The sequence below is a fragment of the Felis catus genome, chromosome C1, assembly GCF_018350175.1.
Source record: "Felis catus isolate Fca126 chromosome C1, F.catus_Fca126_mat1.0, whole genome shotgun sequence".
Classification (NCBI taxonomy): domain Eukaryota; kingdom Metazoa; phylum Chordata; class Mammalia; order Carnivora; family Felidae; genus Felis; species Felis catus.
Genome location: NC_058375.1, coordinates 149,267,823 through 149,289,013, shown reverse-complemented (window position 1 = coordinate 149,289,013; position 21,191 = coordinate 149,267,823). Strand labels below are relative to the sequence as shown.

Here is a 21,191-nt window from a genome sequence, read left to right as displayed (position 1 = left end):
TCAAGTCTTTTGTCCTTATTTTTTATTGGGTTGCCTTCTAAATTGGTAGGTTTTTTGTTTTTAAAAATTCTGGATTGGCATTGTCAGATGTAGATTTTCTAATTTGGGGCTTGCTATAACTGTGATGGAAGAGGAAAGGAGTGTTTGAGAATTCGTGTGTATATTGGAGAATTAAGTTCTCACTCTTCAATAGGAGGAATAAATACCTTAAAGTATCAACCAAAGGGGCATCTGGCTGGCTCAGCTGGTAGAGCACTTGGCTCTTGATCTCGGGGTAGTGAGTTGCCCCATGTTGGTACAGAGCTTAAAAATAAAATCAAGCAGGGTGCCTGGGTGGCTCAGTCGGTTGAGTGTCCGACTTCGGCTCAGGTCATGATCTTGCGGTTGGTGGGTTCAAGCCCTGCGTCGGGCTCTGTGCTGACAGCTTGGAGCCTGGAGCCTGCTTCCGATTCTGTGTCTCCCTCTCTCTGCCCTTTCCCTGCTCATGCTCTGTCTCTCAAAAATGAATAAACGTTAAAAAAAAAAACTAAAAAATAAAATCAAGCAGAGTACCACCTCACATCCATTAGGTTGGCTACCAAAAAAAAAAAAAAAAAAAAAAAAAAAATATATATATATATATATATAACACACACATACACATACACACACAAACATATATACACATAATAACAAAAAACAGAAATCAAGTATTGACAAGGATATGGAGAAAATGGAACAGTTGTGCCCTATTGATGGGAATTTCAAATGGTACAGAAAACAGTAATGATAAATTCTCAAAAAACTAAAAATAGAAATACCTACAATGCAGCAATCCCACTTCTGGGTATATACGCAAAAGGAATGAAAAGAGGTATCAAAGATTTGTACACTCATGTTCATAGCAGCATTATTCACAATAGCCAAAAAGTGGAAGGTGCCAACCCAAGTGTCCAACAGATGAATGGGTAAGTAGAACATGACATATACACTGTGGAACATTATTTAGCCTTAAAAAGGCAATTCTGACACATCCTACAACATGCACAAACTTGGAAGACATTAGTTAGGCTAAGTGAAATAAGCTGGTCACAAAAGTACAAATACTTGGTGATTCCAATGATCTGAGATACCTGGAGTAGTGGACCTACAAAAGGTAGAATGGTGGTTGACAAGGAATAAAATGAGGGAAGAATGGGGCATTACTGTTTAATACATAGTTTCTCAGGTTTGAAAGATGAAGAATTCTGTGGAGAAACAGTGGTGACAGCACATCAGTGTGAATGTACTTAACGCTATAAAAATGTGAACTTAAAAACGGTTAAGATGGTATTTTGTTATGTGTATTTCACATTAAAAAATTAAATCAAGAAAAGCCGTGTAAGTATGTTATTTATAAGTATGGAGGCAAATAATCTTAAAAGGAATGGCTTTGATGAATGGGAATTCAGGGTGAGTGGCAGTGGGACAGGAGGAGCACAGTATTTTCTGACACATATCTTGTAGAACATTTGCACGTGTATATTTGGGTGAGGGGGAAGGATATTTACTGAGTAGAATATAAAAGGATACATAGAGATTTACGTACAAAAGTGTATGTAGGTTTATGATGGTTCTCAAAATCTTATCAAGAGTTGTTGAAAGAACTAGCAACAAAGTTGTCTTTGAATTCATTAAAAAATAATATTTCATAAGACTGTGCAACTATTTGCCAGGCTTTCTTGATACGTTTTCATCTAAAGGTCCAACACAAATAATACACCCCAAAGCTTACCAAACTGTGACTGCTACAAACTTTAAAGATCAAAAAGGAGAGAATTTTCCTTTTAGTGGCCATTTTCTTCCTCGTAACTCCTAAACTGAGTTAATTTCCCTGGACTGACTGACTTACGGAAAGTTTATGAGGGTTTTCAGTAGCCAAGGACTGCAAGGTTGTAATTACTTCAGGAATACACATATACATATAGTTACTTGAATAGAAAAGGGAGATAATTCACTGCCATTCTTGTTTTTTCTCAGTGATAACAAATTTTAAATGCCAAAAGCCAGATGAACCAATAAGTTTCATTAATGTAAACAAGTATCTAAAGACAACTAGTCTTGAGAAGAGCAGTAAATAGGAAGTCTTAGACTAGGAAGTAAAATACAAGGAAGACACGTAGAACCGTGATATACCCTGAGTGTAGGTAATTTCCATTTTAGAATGGAGAATTGTAAAACTTAAAATCTTAAGAATGGCAGTCATTCAAGCTAACAAATACAAATCTGAATAAGTGTAATTTTTTATTTTTCTCATCAGTGTGGGAAATTCTAATAGGCAAATATTTACATGATGAAACTGTATTTATGTCCCCCCCCCCCCCAAGTGCAGTTCTAGCAACTGGGTGTCCTGATTTCCATATATATGTATATATATATATATATTTTTTTTCTTTTCCTTTTCAGATAACCACATTTTAATATCAGCTTTGGTGATTGCTAGCACAGTAATTTTGACAGTTTTGGGAGCAATCGTTTGGTTCCTGTACAAAAGAAATTTGGATTCTGGTTTCACCACAGTTTTTTCAACTGCACCCCAATCACCTTATAACGACGACTGTGTTTTGGTTGTTGCAGAAGAAAATGAGTATGCTGTTCAATTTGACTAAGATCTTGGAAATTTCAGATTAAGACATCAAATGTTGACAGCGATTTCCTGTACAGGATTTTAATGTAAAATTTGATGAAAATCAGTTTTCATGGTATATTTCCTTATTCCAGTAACATTCATTATTCTCGTAATCGTGACAAAAACTGATCTTTAGGTTCATCATAAGAAGTTTTTAAAAAGGAATGATCATAAATACAATTTGGTAGTTTTAACCACCTCCCTAAATGTACCTTTCACTTTAAAAAGTTTAAATAAAGCCCAAAGTAGTAAAGTAGATAAAAATAAAAACCCAGTCTACTGCTCTATCTTCCTTCCCATTTGGTTGAACCACCTTAGGTTAGAATTGGGAAAAAAACAAAAACAAAAATAACTCTTACCTACCACTGTAGTTTTAGCAATCACCAGGTCTTAACCAATTTCTAGGTCTTGCTCTTTTATTAACAAACATGAGAAAGCATACCTTTAAAAAGATCCTATACATTAAGACGTCACACATTACAATTTACTGTGGCAGACAATTCCCCTAATATTTTTATCTTCCCTTTTGAGTTAGATGTAGAAAATTTTTTAGATTTTAACCACCCCATATTCCACATTTTAAAATTTCATTACTTTTAGAACATCACTTTGGACAAGAAATCTTATTTTGTACTAATAACAAATGGTTAGAATGTCAATGAAATTTTATAAAGTTTTTGAAGCAAGAAGGATTACAGCCATACCAGGAAGGTGTGGAAGTGGATGGCAGTGAGGATAATGCTTTGATCACAGAGCCCCTTTATTTAAGAATATTTCTTCTCTACCTCCAGATCTGTTCCTATATAAGGTATGTCAATGCTCCCTGAACACTGATGAACTATCATTCAAGGACATGAAAACTAGGTTAGCAAAAACTGCAGAAAAACACTACATACTACTGTAGTTGTGATGTTCAAAGTTCTCAGTACATGTTCTGAACATCTTAAGACAAAGGTGAGAAGAATCTTTCTGGGGGTAAAAAATGAAAACGAGAGCTGAATCAAGAGTGACTTTCCTTAGCATTCTTTATAGCTTAAAAACACTAGAAAAGATAAATATATGGAGTTCACATAAAATTATATTTACTGTATTTAGAAACCCTGAAAGCTCAAAGTAGTAGTCTCTCTCCCTAACCAATGTCTCATCAATTATGGGAAAAACTTTTCTTATGGGGAGATACACTATCTCAAGCTTGACCAATGGCAACAAAGTCCCAGCTTACACGATGTGTCCACTGGCATTACGAATAACCTCCTTCATCACAATTAATGGCACTGTTGTTTAATGACATAGGAAAAACTACAAAGTGCTGACAAGACTATATGGTATGGCTGTGTGGTACTAAAAGAACAGATGTTACACTAGCCTTATTACACAAAACAACTACACTCTGTAAGAGCTTTACATTTCTAAGTTTTTGGATACTATTTTATTCCTGGTAAGTTATTAATAGTGAACAGATTGGAATTCCTTCCTTTTTCTATTCAAATTCTACCAGTCATTTAAAAACTAAGATCTTAACTCTTCCTTAAAACTTTCTCTAATAGTCACAGATTTCTACAGTATCCAATATGGTAGCCACAAGCTACATGTGGCTATTTATGTTAAAATTAAATATAAAGTTCAGTTTCTCAGTTGCACCAGCCACACTTCAAATGCTCAAACAAATGTAGCAGCTACCGTAATAGGCAATACAAATTACAGAGCATTTCCATTTCCATCATCATGAAGTTTTACTGGACAGTGCTGCTCTAGAATCTCCCCTTCCACTTAACTCCCATACAACTAATTTTCTTGTTCATTTTGATCACTTCTACCCAATGGCAGCTCTTACAAAACGGCTACATTAAACTGATTTAATTTTCCATATTTGATTGCACTTTTCAAGTAAGTCCTTAGAGGTCCCTGGTTAGTGAAGTGTTAAATCTTAATTTTCTTCATACATCAGAACATCTGTAACAGCGCCTTTGCATCTATTCAGTGGTCAACAGCAAACTGGGTCATTCAAGTCTGTATGTATATTTTTAATATTATCAACATAACCATGCTTATTTATATTCAAAATGTATAAATTGCTTTCTTCAACATCTTGGTTTTGGTTAATAAGGACAGTATAAATTCTTATGTTTGGCAGGTATCTAGAGAGAATAACATTAAACTGCATTTTCCTAGGAATTTGCATTCTCTGTAGTGAGTGCTCTATGGTCTATTTCTGTTTATATGGTTTTAAAAGTAATTCACACGTACAGGGTATCAGAAGTTTATGCAATATTGAAATATGAAATAGTAAGCGGTACTACGGAACTGAAAGTATACTATAAAGCTCAAGCCACTGTATCTCTGGCATTAAGCATTTAATATGACAATAAACTGCATACCAATGGAATGTTTTCTACTAAATAAAAAAAAAATAACATTTATTTTTGAGAGACAGCGAGTGAGTGGGGGAGGGGCAGAGAGAGAAGGAAACACAGAATCCAAAGCAAACTCCAGGCTGAGCAAGCTGTCAGCACAGAGCCCGACGCAGGGCTCGAACGCACAAAACAGGAGATCATGACCTGGGCCGAAGTTGGACGCTTAACCAACTGAGCCACCCAGGCGCCCCCTACTATTTAAATTTTTAAGTAAGTTTTGTGGGTTAAGTAGAAGATACTTAACTTTCATGCTGAGTCTATTAAAAGTGTAAATGTTTGAAACTCAAAGCACCCCTTAAGGGCCCACAGAATAGTGAAACTGGTATCCTTAATTTTGTATTTTTCCTTTAAGGCAAAGCAGAGATAACAGGTAAAAGTTGAGCAAATGTTTTACATTTAGGGGCGCCTGGGTGGCTCAGTCGGTTAAGCTGCCGACTTCGGCTCAGGTCATGATCTCGCAGTCCATGAGTTCGAGCCCCGCGTCGGGCTCTGTGCGGACAGCTCAGAGCCTGGAGCATGTTTCAGATTCTGTGTCTCCCTCTCTCTGACCCTCCCCCGTTCATGCTCTGTCTCTGTCTCAAAAATAAACGTTAAAAAAAAAAAATTTAAAAAAAATTTATATTTTTGTATGAATTGGGATTTTACTTCTTAAAAAAGCTTTAAGGTTTGAAGTCTACTTTGAGCACCACCAGTTCAAAAGGAAACATTTCAAACTATAAAGTAAATCAATCAGTATGCATTTTATTTCCAGCCAAGGTTTTACATTAAGACAAACAAACTAAGTGTGGCCAAACTGTTGACTCACATTTGAGAAATTACATGGTTTCTATTTAGGTTCTGAAAATGTAGTTAGTTGCCATAACATAAGACTATTTAAATCTGAAACCACCTGAAGGTGTTTAAAAGTATATCCTAAAGGGTGTTGACAGAGGAAATATATACAGTGTTATGAAACTTTATACACAACTCCTGACCATGGTGTAGATCTATTCACTGGTGAACAGGTGATGTTTATCTGTTCTCCAAAAGTGGTGAAAAATATTAAGTCAGTAAATAAATGCTCAGAATTACCAAGGAACAGTTAAAAACGACCAGGATCCAAACAGGTTATTTATATCATATTTATCTATAAAGAAGTGACAACACTAAAAAACACATTGAAAACCAGTGTTTTAAACTTTAAATGTGGGATTTAAAAATATTCCATTAACTTGAGATTGCAGTAATTTTTTTCCCCAAATAGCATTTGATGGGCAATTCCGATATAATTTACAGCTGTAATACCCCTAAAAGGAATATCTACATACTATGGCTTATCAAATATAATCTGCATTTTGCAAATCAATACAAAAATTTATCCATCATTTATACATTTTATATTTATATACTTCTTAAAAATTAGATTTTATTGCTAAGTGAATTTAGGATTCATATTAACTTTGGGAACCTAATATATAATGCTTTCATAACTTCCCAATTATTTTTTTTATAAACACTGGAAGCAAATGATCATGAAAATGAGACTGTAACTTAAGGCATTTTTGAAAAGAAAAATAATTAGGTGCCATTTTATTTCAAAAGCATATTTTGTCCCACTTTTTTCACTAGCAAGAAACTAAAAACATGAACCATTTTTTTTTCATAAATATGACTACAGTAATCAAAACACAAAAAAGGTCATCTGAATTACTTAGATATTTAAAACAAGGATAACATTTTCCCACTCACTGAAAAGAAAAATACTTTTGATGACCAGTTTATAAACATCAGATTCATTGGCCATGTTAAAAGGTCCAGGAGAATTTTTAATTCAGCAATACTTGAGAATATCTAAATATATATATATATATATATATATATATATATATATATATATATCCAATAGGCATTCCCCACAAAATTAAATCATACGTAATTGCCAGTTTTAATAAACACTTGTTCACAGATCATCCATTTGTCTTATATGAAGTTAGGCAATATCAAATGTTCTGTTATGGTCTCCATCTTCTTCGGAATCATCCTCTGAAGCTGTTGAAAGAAAACAGGATAATCAAGAATGATTTTAAGGGGGATGAGAATGGATGTGTAAATATGAAGCCAGAACAGCAATGACTCGTAAAATAAAAAAACCCAATTTAGTATTCTGTTTGGTCAAAATGATAAGTTATGACAGGGTTAGGGGTGGTTTGACTGTGGGTGATGCCCATCCATAATGCTCCCACCCCCACATCTTTTTATGTTAGTTTTTATAAAAATGAGAATGCTTAAAAATGTGCTTCAAGAACGTCTTCTAAAAAGCTTCTGAGATCAGCCTGTGTTCATAGTAGCTAATGATTTAGACACTAGAGAAAAAAATGAACTTAAGGCAAGTGCTCTCACACACCTGAGTAGAATCTGGTTTATTACCGCTGCATGTTTGATGCATCCGATGAGAATGAAAAAAAATGTACACAGAATAGGTTATGGGTATTCTTGCAATTTACATCAAAGCTATGTCTATACAATGCCAAGAAAAAGCTCTATTTAGTCCAAAAAGCTTTTATATAGACACAGCCTAAGTTAAAACAATTGGATTTAGTAAAAAACTTTTGAGATTATTCCTATGCCTCTACATTGTCAGAAACATCATGTTTGTAACATTTCTGACCTCAATTTAAGAGCCATTGTAGTAGCTCAGAAGTTTAAAATAAACATCCTGGAATGTCTATAGGAGGGACCTAAGTACAAAACTATGGATTCTCTAAACTGTTATGTGTTGAGGAAAATGGAATTCACTAAAATAAACACCCAACCAGCATTTCTCCTATTATCAAGGGCAGAAAGGTTAAACGTATACTCTTCTTGTATTAATATTAGACCCAATATTTAAGAGCACCCAACAAATGGAATCAACAAAAACATCCTACATGTATGGATGAAACTTAAGTTTTCATGTTTCAATTTATCTTGCAGAAATCTTCAATCCATTTTTAGTAAATGACAGCAAACATATACTTGGCTCATGAATGAGTAAATCCTATGGTTAAGTTTTATGCTATATTATGGAGAAATATCAAACTAAGAAATAAAACAGTTTTTCAGAGAACTTCTCATGTTTTCTATTCAATTAACTCCACAAGAGAAGAAAATTCAGTAAGAACCAACTTTTAGAATACATTAATATTCTGGTACTTAGGAGTAAGCTTGTAGCACCCACAACAGCTTTTACTCTCAGCTGAATCTGGGTATATTTCACCTCCGTCTTTCTTACATGTTGGCAGTAGACATTGCTATGTTTAGGAAACTACTAAATGTTAGTTTAAAAAAAAGTAAAGCAATCTGGGGAAAATATTACTATCAACTAAAACAAATTACTACCATCACATCTGGCAAAGTATGAATTATAATTTGCTAAAAGAGATCTTTGTGTTAGGTAACATAAGGGATGTGAAGAAGTTTATATAAAAGAAAAAAAAAGATGTACACCAAATGAATTCCCACTTTATATACCAGACTCCTTTATATACCATTTTCACACATACTAAACTGTGAAAAGGCATCTGGTTGTACCTCTAATCCTTTCAAAACTTACAAATAGTACAAACTTAATGACAACAACCCATGTCTTAGAATATTCTAGGAATTAAAAGGCTCTCATGAAGACCAAGTCCTTCTCAAACTTTACTTCAAAGGATGCTGAGCTTTCCCTAAAGGTAAAAAATCACGCACACTACAGGTGACACTCCACAAGTGTTTTTAAGACGAGTACAGAAAATAATCAAGTGGAGAATATATATTTTTAAAACACTTCAAAGAGTGTAATGGAATCTGATCGTGGGGAGCCAGTTGCTTTGGGTGAAAAAGTACAATAGGTAGGGTAATCTTGAATTCCCAGGAACTGTTTCAGAGCCACCAATATCTGTGCCCACCTGGTACGAAGCACCCTGGAGGTTGTAGGACTTTGAGGTTAAGCTGTGCAGATGCCTGTAAAGATTTGGGCATTAAGTGCCTTCACATGGGAGCCCAGGCAGAAGTCCTAATGCTGGAACGTGATCTTAAGAGATTGGAGTTGCTGTTGGAGCTGGCTGCCTATTAAAGGTCCATGAGGACCTGAACAAGGAGCAAAAAAAAAACTATGGCTTCTGTTACGGACTCAGAACTAGGAATCTTTCACCTCTATTTTCCTAGAACTATATACAAACCCAGGGAAAACTTTTAATGACCTAACAAAGATGAATAACAAAATTTCTCTCTCTCTCTCTCTCACACACACCTAACAGATTTAGAAGTGTGGTTTGACCAGAAGTTTTCTTTTTGATTAAAATTAAGACGATCAAAAATAAAAATTTTAAATAAAACACTAGTTAAAATATATCCTTCTGTACCTTAAAATTATTATTTTTTAAAAATAGGCTTTGAAAAAGGTCAGTTGCCCAACCCATCTTTCCCAAATCAGTTATTATGGTATTACTACGCCTATAAATGAAGCTCTAATTTGGTAGAAAGCGTATACAGTAAGGTTTTGGTCTGTGGATTTAATTTGCAAAAGAAATTCAACAAGTCTGGGAAGGGGAAATTCCACCTACTTTCGAGATCTTCCATATGTGCCTGAAGAGTTCTTGCAAGGTTAATAAACTAGAAACAATGCAGAAAGAAATATAGTAGTTTAAATGTTGCAAATTGATCTAAAAAGAGAATCAGTATAGGAGATTCATTTCTACTTTAAAAAGTCAACCACCATTTAAGCCTTTAAAATAGGGGTCTTTCTACCCCCACATCAAAAATTACAAGCTTAAAATATTTTTTAACTGTTTTATATAATCACCATTATATAAATGGTCATGTAGAAATCATGAATCACGTAGAAACTAAAAGCTGCTATAAGATAATTTTATCTAATGGCATTTCTGTCTTGCATAAATACAACACTTCAAAAAATTATGGAGAAAAAATTAAAACCATTACAATGTGGACACAAATGAACACTCTTAGTGGTCAAAAAAACCCAAAACAGGAACAATTTTATCTTCCTGTCTAAATTTGATAGCTCCAGATGTATTACATTTATTTCAATACTTAAAAAAAATTTGTGAAAATGACTTCCACTTTAATAATTTGTATCTTTTACAAAGGCATGAATTATATGCTTTATATAAAGGTTTATTCATTTTGAAAAGATAAGTTACCTTTTAGGAAATCATCTTATGGCATCTACTATATTTAGGTACTACGATTTCTAAAGTACTTAAAAGTCCAGAGATCTTTGCTCAAATTATAAATGCTCTTGATAGTTCATTTTCTTTTCTCTCAATGATAATAATCTATCAAATGGCTTACAGGAATGTTCACATGAGGATTACAGAAAAATGTTTTACCAATTTCCAAACTATATATATTTGGTAATTTTGATTATTTGGTTATTTGGTAATTTTCAAGATAAAACAAAAACATTACACCTCACCAGAAATTTGGCTCCATTTTTAACAAATTGAATATTTAAAAAATAGTCTGAAGTATATGTTTATGAACACATTTCAAGATATGAAGTGTTCACAATACTACAGTACTGATGCAGGCCCTAGCCCCTGCCACACAAATTGGGCAAGGCAGAGAGTATAAATTTCCTATGGTACACTGAGATAAGTAGTATCCTACACTCATAAGCACCTAAGAGACAGCCAGCTCAAGTGTTAACATTAAGGTAAGAGTGTACAGAGTAAACACACAATAGTCCATATCTTAAGTAGTTTCTAGTAATATGAATACTTAAAAATTAGTACACTGCTAATCTTTTACAGGATAGTAACAAATGAAATTGAAGTTAATTTCCCATACTCTTTTGGTTTTTGGAGTTCAATTTAATAATGAGTTGTTTTTTTCCCCTCCCAAATGAAAAAGAGCATTTTCCCTAGGTATTTTCAATTCCATCCCTGTTTTTCACTAAAATATATTCCAATTACCTTCAAGAGCTAGAAAATTACTTCTTTAAAAATAGCTTTTCGAAAAAATTAGCCTGCTTGATAAAGAAGGAAGAAAGCAATTCCTATTAAATCTACATTATCTTTATTTTCAAGGCACATTTTAATAGAAGAGCTCCCTAAAGAAAACAAAATGTAAACATGTAAGACAATCTGCTTTCCAAAGCAAACACTTGCTGCATCACACCCTCCCTGCTCCCCCAACTCCAATATTACTTACTCGGACACGTGTGCTTGGTTCATTTGTATTTCCCATCATATCAGAAAAGCTTTGTTCGCACAAGTGCAATAACACAACTAGGTAGAGACCAGAGCTGATAAACTCATACTCAGCCTTCAACAGGAAAGCAAACGAGAAAAAAAAAAAAATGAAGAATGAAAAATTAGTAGAGTTGAGATTGATACTTATAGCATACTGATAAACTAGAGGAAACGTATTTACATCCAGCTCCTAGGAAGAGTATAATGCCAATTATTGAAAAAGAAAGAGCTGTCTTTCATAGTTTCATAAAAGTTCACTAATTGCCATATAATGTATTCAAATAGGTGTGTGAATAACCTTTTCATTCTCATATAGTCTTCCTTTATGTAATGATTTATATAAAAGTGGGAAAAATCATTTGATGGTGGAATGAATGCTCTGGTTCCACATAAAGCTGAAAACTGATTTCATTACACAGATAGCTATAACTATTTGCTTAAAAATTACCATTTCATCTACAGCAAAAATCAATACATTATGTGACTAAAATCCTATTCTGACAGGTTGTTCATGTAATTTAATTAACTTAAAGGCAACACTAAATATAAAAATGAACTAAAAAAAAGGTAGTAAAGTAACTTCCTCATATCATTCACATAGAAATTTGCAATGGGTAAAAATAGATCTTTGGTTCAATGCTGTTCTGTTGGTTTTGAAGCTAAGAAAACAAATCATGAATATAGTGCTATTAAAAAATCTAATCTGTAACTGTTACACAGTGATCTCTAAATTGTATCATATTTTGATAACTTAAGAAATCTATGTTCTTAGTAGCAACTTCAGCAAGTAACTGGTTATAGATTCTTCAGAATACTCAACAAATTTGAAATTAAAAGTTTCTCTAAATGCTTCACTTCATTAACTTTGTTTTTAACTTAAAAGAAAATCATGCATCCAGAAGATTAAAATGTATTATAAACTAACCATTTAAAATGAGGGTATCTGTTAGAACACTAAAATCCATGATTCACTAAGAACAAAGATGTTAAAGCCAGAAAGCTTCATCAAGACTGTCATTTTCCACCTAATATTTCTCAGTGCCTCTCAATTATTTAAGAGGTGGATCATTAAAATCCTTGAAGAACAAGAAAAATACTCTTGGCTGTACTGAAAAGCCAAAGAACCACCTTCAAGAGACATGATGGATTACCTAAAGAAAGAATGGAAGGAAAAAAACCATTCTTTGAAACCTACTCTGATTTTGAGCAAAAAAAATAAAAATTTCTTTGCATCTTTCCATACTATTTCCTCTTGTTCTTTAAAATACCACTGTCTAGGGGCGCCTGGGTGGCTCAGTTGGTTAAGCATATCATTTCAGCTCAAGTCACGATCTTACAGCTTGTGAGTTTGAGCCCCTTGTTGGGCTCTGTGCTGACAGCCTAGAGCCTGGAGTCTGTTTTGGATTCTGTTTCCCTCTCTCCCTGCCCCCTCCTCCACTTGCGCTGTGTCTCTCCCTCTCTCAAAAATAAATAATAAAACATTTAAAACAAATTTAAGGGGGCGCCTGGGTGGCTCAGTCAGTTAAGTGGCCTCGGCTCAGGTCATGATCTCGCAGTCCGTGAGTTCAAGCCCCGCGTCGGGCTTTGTGCGGACAGCTCAGAGCCTGGAGCCTGTTTCAGAATCTGTGTCTCTGTCTCTCTGACCCTCCCCCGTTCATGCTCTGTCTCTGTCTCAAAAATAAACGTTAAAAAAAAAACTTAAAAAAAACCAAAACTTAAAAAACTTAAAAACTTAAAACTCTAGCTGTCTAGAGAGAGACTCCTTAAGAATTTAAGACAATTCCCTATTGAAAGTGGTACTCCTTTTGGACAACTGGCTTCATTAAGGAATAAAACAATAACTAGTATTAGAGTAGCATCTGTACTATATCAACTAATTTTTTTCATTCCTTAGATCAGTGATTCTTAACCTGGATCTAGGCAATTAGCTTCAAGAGATCTGGGAGTCCCTTAAATTATATGCAGATTTTGTGTCTATGTATATTTTGTAAAGAGTGTTCCTTGGTTTTAATCAGATTTTCAAAGGGTATCTATATTTGCACATTTAAAGAGAGTGTCCACAAAAGATCATATATTGCATGTTTCAATTTATATGAGATATCCAGAATAGACAAAGTCAAATAGAACACAGATTGGTGGTTGCCAGGGGATGGGAGAAGGGGGAAATAGGGATCCACTACTTAATGGGTACAGGATTTTCTTTTGAAGAGATGAAAATGTCCTGGAACTAGAGAGAGGTAATGGTTGTGCAGTGCTCAAGTGTACTAGTACCAATAAACTGTTCACCTTAAAATGGTTACATTACATAAACTTCACTTTAATAAAAAAGGGAGAAACGTGTCCAAACACTTCATTTAAAAGGTGTTTTTCAAGCATTCATGCATTCTGTCACCATCACCTCTCTTTTTATCACAAATATGCTAATAAGCACACTTGGATAGTATGGCCCTAGAGTTATCCTCATAATCTTTCAACATCTCCCACCTGAATTTTCCTTTAAAAAGGAAAAAATACTGAGCTCTAAGTTTCAAGAAAAATTAGTGATCCAATCAATGGGGGGAGAAGGGAAGGAGAGATCAATACATACCAAAAAAATCTGAGACATGAGAGGATAATATATGAAATAAAATTTTAGTATCATCAGAAAAATCCTGACATTATGTATTTGTAGTGATACAAATACTAAAGGAAAGAAAAACAATGTGAACTTGGAATAAATGATTTCACATAAGATAACTTGTTCAACATATAGATGGAAGCGGAATGGGGAGGGTAGAGGGAATCAGACATGAGGAAGAACAGGGCATCATATAGGCACATAAAAAATTATTCCTAACATAATAAAAAAACAGGATGCAGATCTGGGGTTTGGTGTTTCAATTATTTTCCAGTACTCAGAGGCATTCACAGTACTCAGAGACAGCTCTGGGGAGAGAAGGTTGGCATGCCTACTTTGGGACCCATTTCCTAAGCTTTCCTTATTTTTAGGTTTATTTAAGAAGCATATGATGAATTTTACCTTACACTTAAAATTTGTGACTTTGTTATGTGCCTTGTGCCTTAAAAAGTTAGGGGGAAAATGAAAAATTATCGAATCATATAATACCTAATGTGGTAACAGAATTATATTAAAAACATTATTATTATTATTATTATTATTATTTTAATGCAGGTTTTCTGACCATGATTTAATCTTTTCTTCAAGAGTTGTCCTTTAAGCATAGAACAGACACTTACCAAATTAGGCAAAATATACTAACTTGTTCATTTGCATGAGCTCTATGTAGTTCATGAATATCAAAATCCTCCAGGTTAAGCTGCAACTTCTCTTTACAGAGTTCACAGGTGGTTACAGCCTCTAATGAAGAACCTGGTAAAATTAAATGGAAAACTTACTTTGCTATGTCTCCACAAAATACTATTCCTTGTAAAGTTTTAAGCTTAGAATATAGAGAATCCAAAGGGAGAAAGGAAGGAAGATTGCATTACTGCCATAAACCGGTAAGGTCTCCTAAAATAACAACTGGTTAACACTAATGTGGCTTGTCAGGTCCTAAGCTTATATCCATTATTTAGGTGTCCATTTTTTTCCTTCCAGAAATGCATGCTACCCCATCCTTGATGGTGGGAAGCTGACAATGGAACATCATCTGTACTTCCCGCTTCTTATTTAAGTACCTTGGCAAGATGCCATGAACACAATGTTAAATAATGTAGTATCCCAAACAACTAGTTACCTATATCCAGGCCAGTATCTCTGATGTGACAATATACACCTAAGACCTTTTGTCCTCTAAGAAATGTGCATTCCCTGTAAGCTAGGAGGGAACAAAAGGAATCCACCTTTGTCTAGGTAAAAACAGCTCCCTTCAGTCATAAAAGGAACGAAGTCTTGATACATGCTACAACATGGATGAAAGTAAATAAGTTACCAGGGATTCAGGAGAAGGGGAGGTGGGAGGTGCTGCTTAATGGATGAAGAGTTTTTGTTTTGGGGTGGTAGTAAAATTTTGGAAGTAGATAGTGGTGGTGGTCACACAACATTCTGAACATACTCAATGACACTGAATTACACATGTAATCATGGTCAAAAGGGAAATTTTACTTTATATATATTTTATCACAAAAGGAAAAAGAGTTCTTTCTGTCCAATATGCAGTTACTGGTTACTCCTAAGCTTCTGGCTCCAATTAAATCATTGGTAATTTTGTCTAATTAAACATATAGCCATTCTACCCCATGCTTATTTTTAGACAGCTTTAAACTAAAATATACATATACATACATATATATATATATATATCCTAAAAGTGTGTGTATATATATATGTATATATATCCTAAAAAAAAAAAATATATATATATATATATATATATATACGTATCTTAAAAGTAGAGAAGTCATGTGATTAACAGGGTAGAAGTTTAGATTCAATGAACATTTGTTGACTGTTATATGCCAAAATTTAGAAGGAAAAAGAAAAGTCGCAACCTCTGCCTTCAAGCTCTTAAAGCTCTTAAAAAGTAAAATCTGGCATAAAGTCTAAGACAGCAGTAATTTATATGCATTTTCTTTTGAAAATAGTTGAACAGAAAGTGAGTGCTATTCTGAGGTAGTATGTTCTCTATTGTCTCAAAATGTCCTGTAGTCAAATTACATTAAGATAGTCACTGTATTTCCAGTATATGATTAAAACCAAGTTGTTGTTGCTGTTTTAGGAGTCTAACATACATAGAGATACTGAAATTAAAATGCATTGGAATATGTGAATTAAAGACAATTAATATTGTACCACTGAACTAAATTCAGGATAAGTCCATACTATGACTGATGGAAAACAAAGAACGTGAAAGACATTTATCAGACATTTGTTTTTAAAATTTTTAATGTTTATTTTTGAGAGAGAGAGACAGACAGACAGACAGAGAAAGAGGGAGACACAGAATCTGAAACAGGTTCCAGGCTCTGAGCTGTCAGCACAGAGCCTGAGGTGGAGCTCAAACTCACAAATGGTGAGATCCTGACCTGAACCAAAGTTGGACACTTAACCTACTGAGCCACCCAGGCGCCCTACATTTATCAGACATTTCTTAGAACTATTCTCTGATTCAGAAGCAGGAGAAGTGTGATTATAAAATACGGGCCTTTGAGATCATTTAGTACAAATTCTTTCATGTTTTAGTGCTTCATGTTTTTTCTTCTAGGAATTAAGTGACTTATAGAACAACGTTCAGTAGATCATATACAGCTCGGAAAAGCCCATTTATCCTACATGTTTAATCTAGGGCTCTTTCCATTAAGACCCCACCTCATTCAGTAGGCCTTGACTGCCCTGATTGCATTCGCCTCAACTTGTACTAGACTTGCTTTATTCATTTTCGCATACCCTGAGAGTTTAACAGTCCATACATGGCAGCTGCTTAATAAATGCTTAAAATCAATCTCTACCAGAATGAATCTTCTACTAGATGGGGTCTTTACGTAAGTATGAGAAAGCCTTTGTGAAAATTTATCAAGAAGGTTCAGTTCTTGAGATCTTTACATTCATCTGATCATATCTTAGAAAGCTTATTAATAACCTGGTAACACCCTCTAATTGAGTATTTACCACATGCCCAGTACTGTGAGAAACTATTTATAAATGTCATCTCATTTGACCTTCACAACAACCTTATGTGGTAAGAATTACTCAGTTTTACGCATAATGGATCTGAGGCCCAATCGCAGACCTACTTAAGAACATTCAAAAGTAGATCAAAGGCATCAATGTTTTTTAAAACTCTAAGGGATAATTTTGATCAGCAGCCAAGGTTGAGAACCAATGTTAAAAAAAAACTTACTCAAGATCCTTCAGTTAAGTTTTAGTGCCATTATTCCAATCTAGGCCTAACAATGTTCTTAACACACTGTATCAACTGTTTTCCTGCCTACACAACACTAAATGTCTAACTGCAAAGGTATTAGAAGGTGAGTCAACTTGTTTCTCATTTTGGTAATGGCTAACACATTGCTGGGCCCTTACTAAGTGTCAAGAACAAATGCTACCATGCTGAACATTCATTTAATCTTGATAATGGCCCAGGACATGATAAAGCCAAGAAGCTATCATACCACCTTACAGCTAAGAAGAAGCCGCAACAGGTGAGATGGGTCTTCCCCCACAGCACTGGGATCAGGCTAGTTTAAAAGAAAACATAACCTCCCTACCCCAAAGGAGGCCTTGGCTACCTAGCTACAAACAAATTTTTCCCAGGAGCCTCATAATCTCCAGCTTGAACAGGTTACCCAAGTCTTCCAAAATGATGATTAAAATCAGTATTAATGGGGCACCGGGGTGGCTCAGTCGGTTGAGCACCCCACTTTGCCTCAGGTCATGATCTCGCAGTTCGTGGATTTGAGTCCCGCATTGGGCTCTGTGCTGACAGCTCGGAGTGTAGAACCTACTTCTGATTCTGTGTCTCCCTCTCTCTGCCCCTGCCCTGCTCATGCTCTGTCTCTCAAAAATAAATAAATGTTAAAAAAAAAAAAAAATCAGTATTAATGCCATCCTACCTCACAAATTATTTTCCTGTCACCAACTATTATCAGACCATCAATCTCATACAACAGCATACACTGGTGTGCCTGGGTGGCTCAGTCAGTCAAGCATCTGGATCTTCTTATGAGCTCATGATCTCACGGTTCGTGTGGGGCTTTGTGCTGACAGAATAGGGCCTGCTTGGGATGCTGTGTCTCCCTCCCCCTCTCTCTCTCTCTGCCCCTCCCCTGCTTGCTCTCTCTCTCAAAACAAATAAATTAAACAAATTTTTTAAAATTGTGCACATTTACTAATCTCATCTAATTTCCCACCCTCTCACCTTAGGAGTCATTTTTACTTATGTACTCTGGTACTCATGGTCTAACAAATTTCTCTCAACTTTAAAATTAAATTTCACTCTCTCAAAATAAATAAATAAACATTAAAAAAAGAGGGGTGCCTAGGTGGCTCAGTCAGTTAAGCGTCTGACTCTTGATTTCAGCTCAGGTCAAGATTTCATGGTTTTGAGTTTGAGCTCTGCATCGGGCTCTGCACTGACAGCTCAGAGGCTAGAGCCTGCTTCTGATTCTCCGTCTCCCTCTCCCTCTGCCCCTCTCCAGCTTGCACTCTCTCTCTCAAAAAATAATTATTTATTTATGTTTATTTACTTTTGAGAGAGAGAGAGAGAGAGAGCGCGTGCGAGCGGGGGAGGGGCAGAGAGAGAGAGGGAAACACAGAATCTGAAGCAGGCTCCAGGCTCTAAGCTGTCAGCACAGAGCCGGATACAGAGCTCGAACTCACAAACTGAGATCATGACATGAGCCCAAGTCAGACACATCATCGACTGAGACACCCAGGCGCCCCAAAAGAAGTAATATTTAAAAAAAAAAACAGTACAATACATTAAATTTTGAAGCAAGATTAATGAAGTTCATTAATGCTTTTGCTTCAAAAATTAATTACCATACTTTTGATAAGAGTATAAATTTGACAATCAGTAAAATATAATCAGATTTGGTAACTAAAACGTATATGTACGTGCATCTCTTGGAAAGATTGCAAAAACAAAACACACAAAAAGGCAAATCTTACCAGAGTTAATTTTGGCCTGTAACCACTTTTTCATACAATCTTGGTGAACATACTGCAAGCTTCCTGTGCACTTGCACGGCTCTATCAGCAAGTTAGATGATGATGCAGCTGCCATCTGACAAATTCTACATAAGTCACCTTCTTCTTCTTCAGAGTCCTCTAAAAGGAGGCTAGAAAAGAAGGAGCATCTTGTAAATACAGCTATCAAAACTTATCCTGGTTGGTCATTTCAAATCATACATAATCTCAAACAATATTTTTGTTATTTCTATTCATGTTCTAAGTAGAAAAAAAGCAAACAACCATAAAAAACTCCAACCACCATTAAAAACCAATTCAATGAGAATGAAAATGACAATAACTGTTTTAAAGGTAAATGAAACAGAATATCCTATTATTTACCTTCAAAGGCTTTAAGTGATTTTGTCTTTGATATCACACTTATTTCGTATCACACCTTATTTTTCACAATCACTTTACAAATATCCCAAGAAATTTTAATTTCTACAGTATCGTAGACTACTTCAGTTCCAACAGTATAAAGGTAATGTACTTACATACTTAGCACTTTCCTCCCCCATCTCCAAAAAAACATTTAGGACAACTTCAAAAAATTAAATATGGGCTTGTGTTTTTTCACTTACATGCTATCAGAACCACATAGGGTTAAACTGATAAACTTTTTGTGCTAAATCACAGTAAAAAAACAAAGACTTTTATTCATTTCCCCCACCCCTAGCAATGTTATTTATTTAATCATCCTCATTTCAACAGAGTAGGCTTTTAAAGTGTGAAGCAGTTTTCATTAACCTATGTCCTCTAACAGGCCCACATGTACTGCTTAATTTAAATGCAGAATGATAGCCATTTATATATATTTTACAAATATTTAATGTTTGTTAAAGTGCTTATTGCCTTAGTCCACTGCTGGCATGAAAGAAGTAACTCAGTAAATTACAACTGAATGCTAAACTGTTACTAAAATATAACCTGGATGATACAGGTTCCTAATGAATTCAGCAAAAAGATGTATGGAAAGAGGATTAGATATGCAACTGTTAGGTGATTATCATGGTCTGGTTAAGCCAGAGATATAACCTCAAGCATAAATATTTATGTTTTACCTTCAGATTTAACTTTCTCTGGCTTATACTTTCAATTATTTTTACTTAAGAGTTTCAATTTTTTAGACTCGTATTAATTTACTTGTGGAGTGTCTTGAAATCACATATTAGCAAAAAATATATAACAGAGGAATACCCACACACTATTTCTATGACAAAATAACCAACAAATACTGCTTTATAATCTAACCAGACATGGTGGTGCTGGCTTAATTTGTTTCTCTTTGGAAATTACCAAACTAATGCTTTGCCCTCTGTTGAACCACTACCCTCAAATTAACCTAACTTTGAACACAGGAAATATAATAGTTACTACATTTATCAGCAGACAGCATATAATCAGAGGGAGTTACTATGACATTAAAGCTAAGACTACCAGGGCATCTTTTTTCAAGAAAGGAAAAATAGCAAACTTCAAATGCGGGAAGAGAATAGTCCCATGCTACAATCTGTCCTACATAAGGAAAAAAGGGAATGTAGTAGCCTAATATCCAACAACCCAGACTCTCTTTATCCCCAGAGAGTTACATTTTAATGTATTTCTTCTTAAAAAAATAAAAAAATCTAAAATAGTAAAAACTATGCTTCCCAACAATCCCATTACATTAGTTATTTATGAAGAAAAAGCAACAAGTTAAAACACCCCACAACCTTAGCTTTACCTAAGTCTTGTCTTCCTATATTTTACATAAACTATCCTAATCCATTTTACAATAAAAATTATTTTAATAAATGGAAAAACTAAGTACACTAAAATGACAAAATAAACAATAAAGTTGGGACTGAAATCTCTGATCTTTCATCTTTTCACTCTTACCAGAGATTTTTAAATAATCAACTGTACAAAGATTGTATCTGCATAAAAAGATTCTAAGTCCTATATTTAAACTACTATTTCTGTCAAATCAATACACAAAGAATATTCTGTGTACATGTACACGTCAAAAACAAAATTTGTGCAAATGATTTTATTTTATCTCATTCCAGAAGAGTCTGAGATGAGACATACAAATAAATGGTAAATAAATCTTAACTAAAGGTAAGACAGATAGTTTTGATAATTTATAAACCACTGGGGTCCCTTTATCAATTCTACTTAGCAATGGTCTACCAAGGAACGGGGTGAGACATTAAGGTTTTTTGCCTTTTTATGCAAAAAGCTGTATTGAAAGCTGGTTA

The 21,191-nt window shown here is 34.6% G+C and overlaps 2 protein-coding genes across 11 annotated transcripts in view; one reads left to right on the top strand and one right to left on the bottom strand.

Annotated features, from left to right (window-relative positions):
- LY75 (lymphocyte antigen 75) overlaps window positions 1-5,033 on the top strand; it is a 135,757-nt gene extending 130,724 nt beyond the window's left edge. The window contains exon 39 of the mRNA XM_003990798.5: window positions 2,425-5,033. Within this exon, the coding sequence (XP_003990847.1) occupies window positions 2,425-2,627 (203 nt within the window). The 3' untranslated portion in view covers window positions 2,628-5,033. The remainder of the gene's footprint in view (window positions 1-2,424) is intronic.
- A 749-nt stretch (window positions 5,034-5,782) lies between these two features.
- The window catches only part of MARCHF7 (membrane associated ring-CH-type finger 7), a 58,471-nt gene continuing 43,062 nt past the window's right edge, over window positions 5,783-21,191 (bottom strand). For 4 of the 10 annotated variants that reach the window (XR_006583737.1, XR_006583738.1, XR_006583732.1 and 1 more), the window contains 5 exons: window positions 18,889-19,058; window positions 14,540-14,649; window positions 11,239-11,352; window positions 7,445-9,675; window positions 5,783-7,089 (listed from right to left, as the gene is read on the bottom strand). Coding sequence is in view for 2 of the 10 variants with exons in the window: in XM_003990797.6 (XP_003990846.3) it covers window positions 7,031-7,089; window positions 9,627-9,675; window positions 11,239-11,352; window positions 14,540-14,649; window positions 18,889-19,058 (502 nt within the window). In the remaining 8 variants the exon portion in view is untranslated. Of the gene's footprint in view, window positions 7,090-7,444; window positions 9,676-11,238; window positions 11,353-14,516; window positions 14,650-18,888; window positions 19,059-21,191 lie in introns of all 10 variants that reach the window. The other 6 variants (XR_006583733.1, XR_006583734.1, XM_003990797.6 and 3 more) reach the window with 6 other exon arrangements.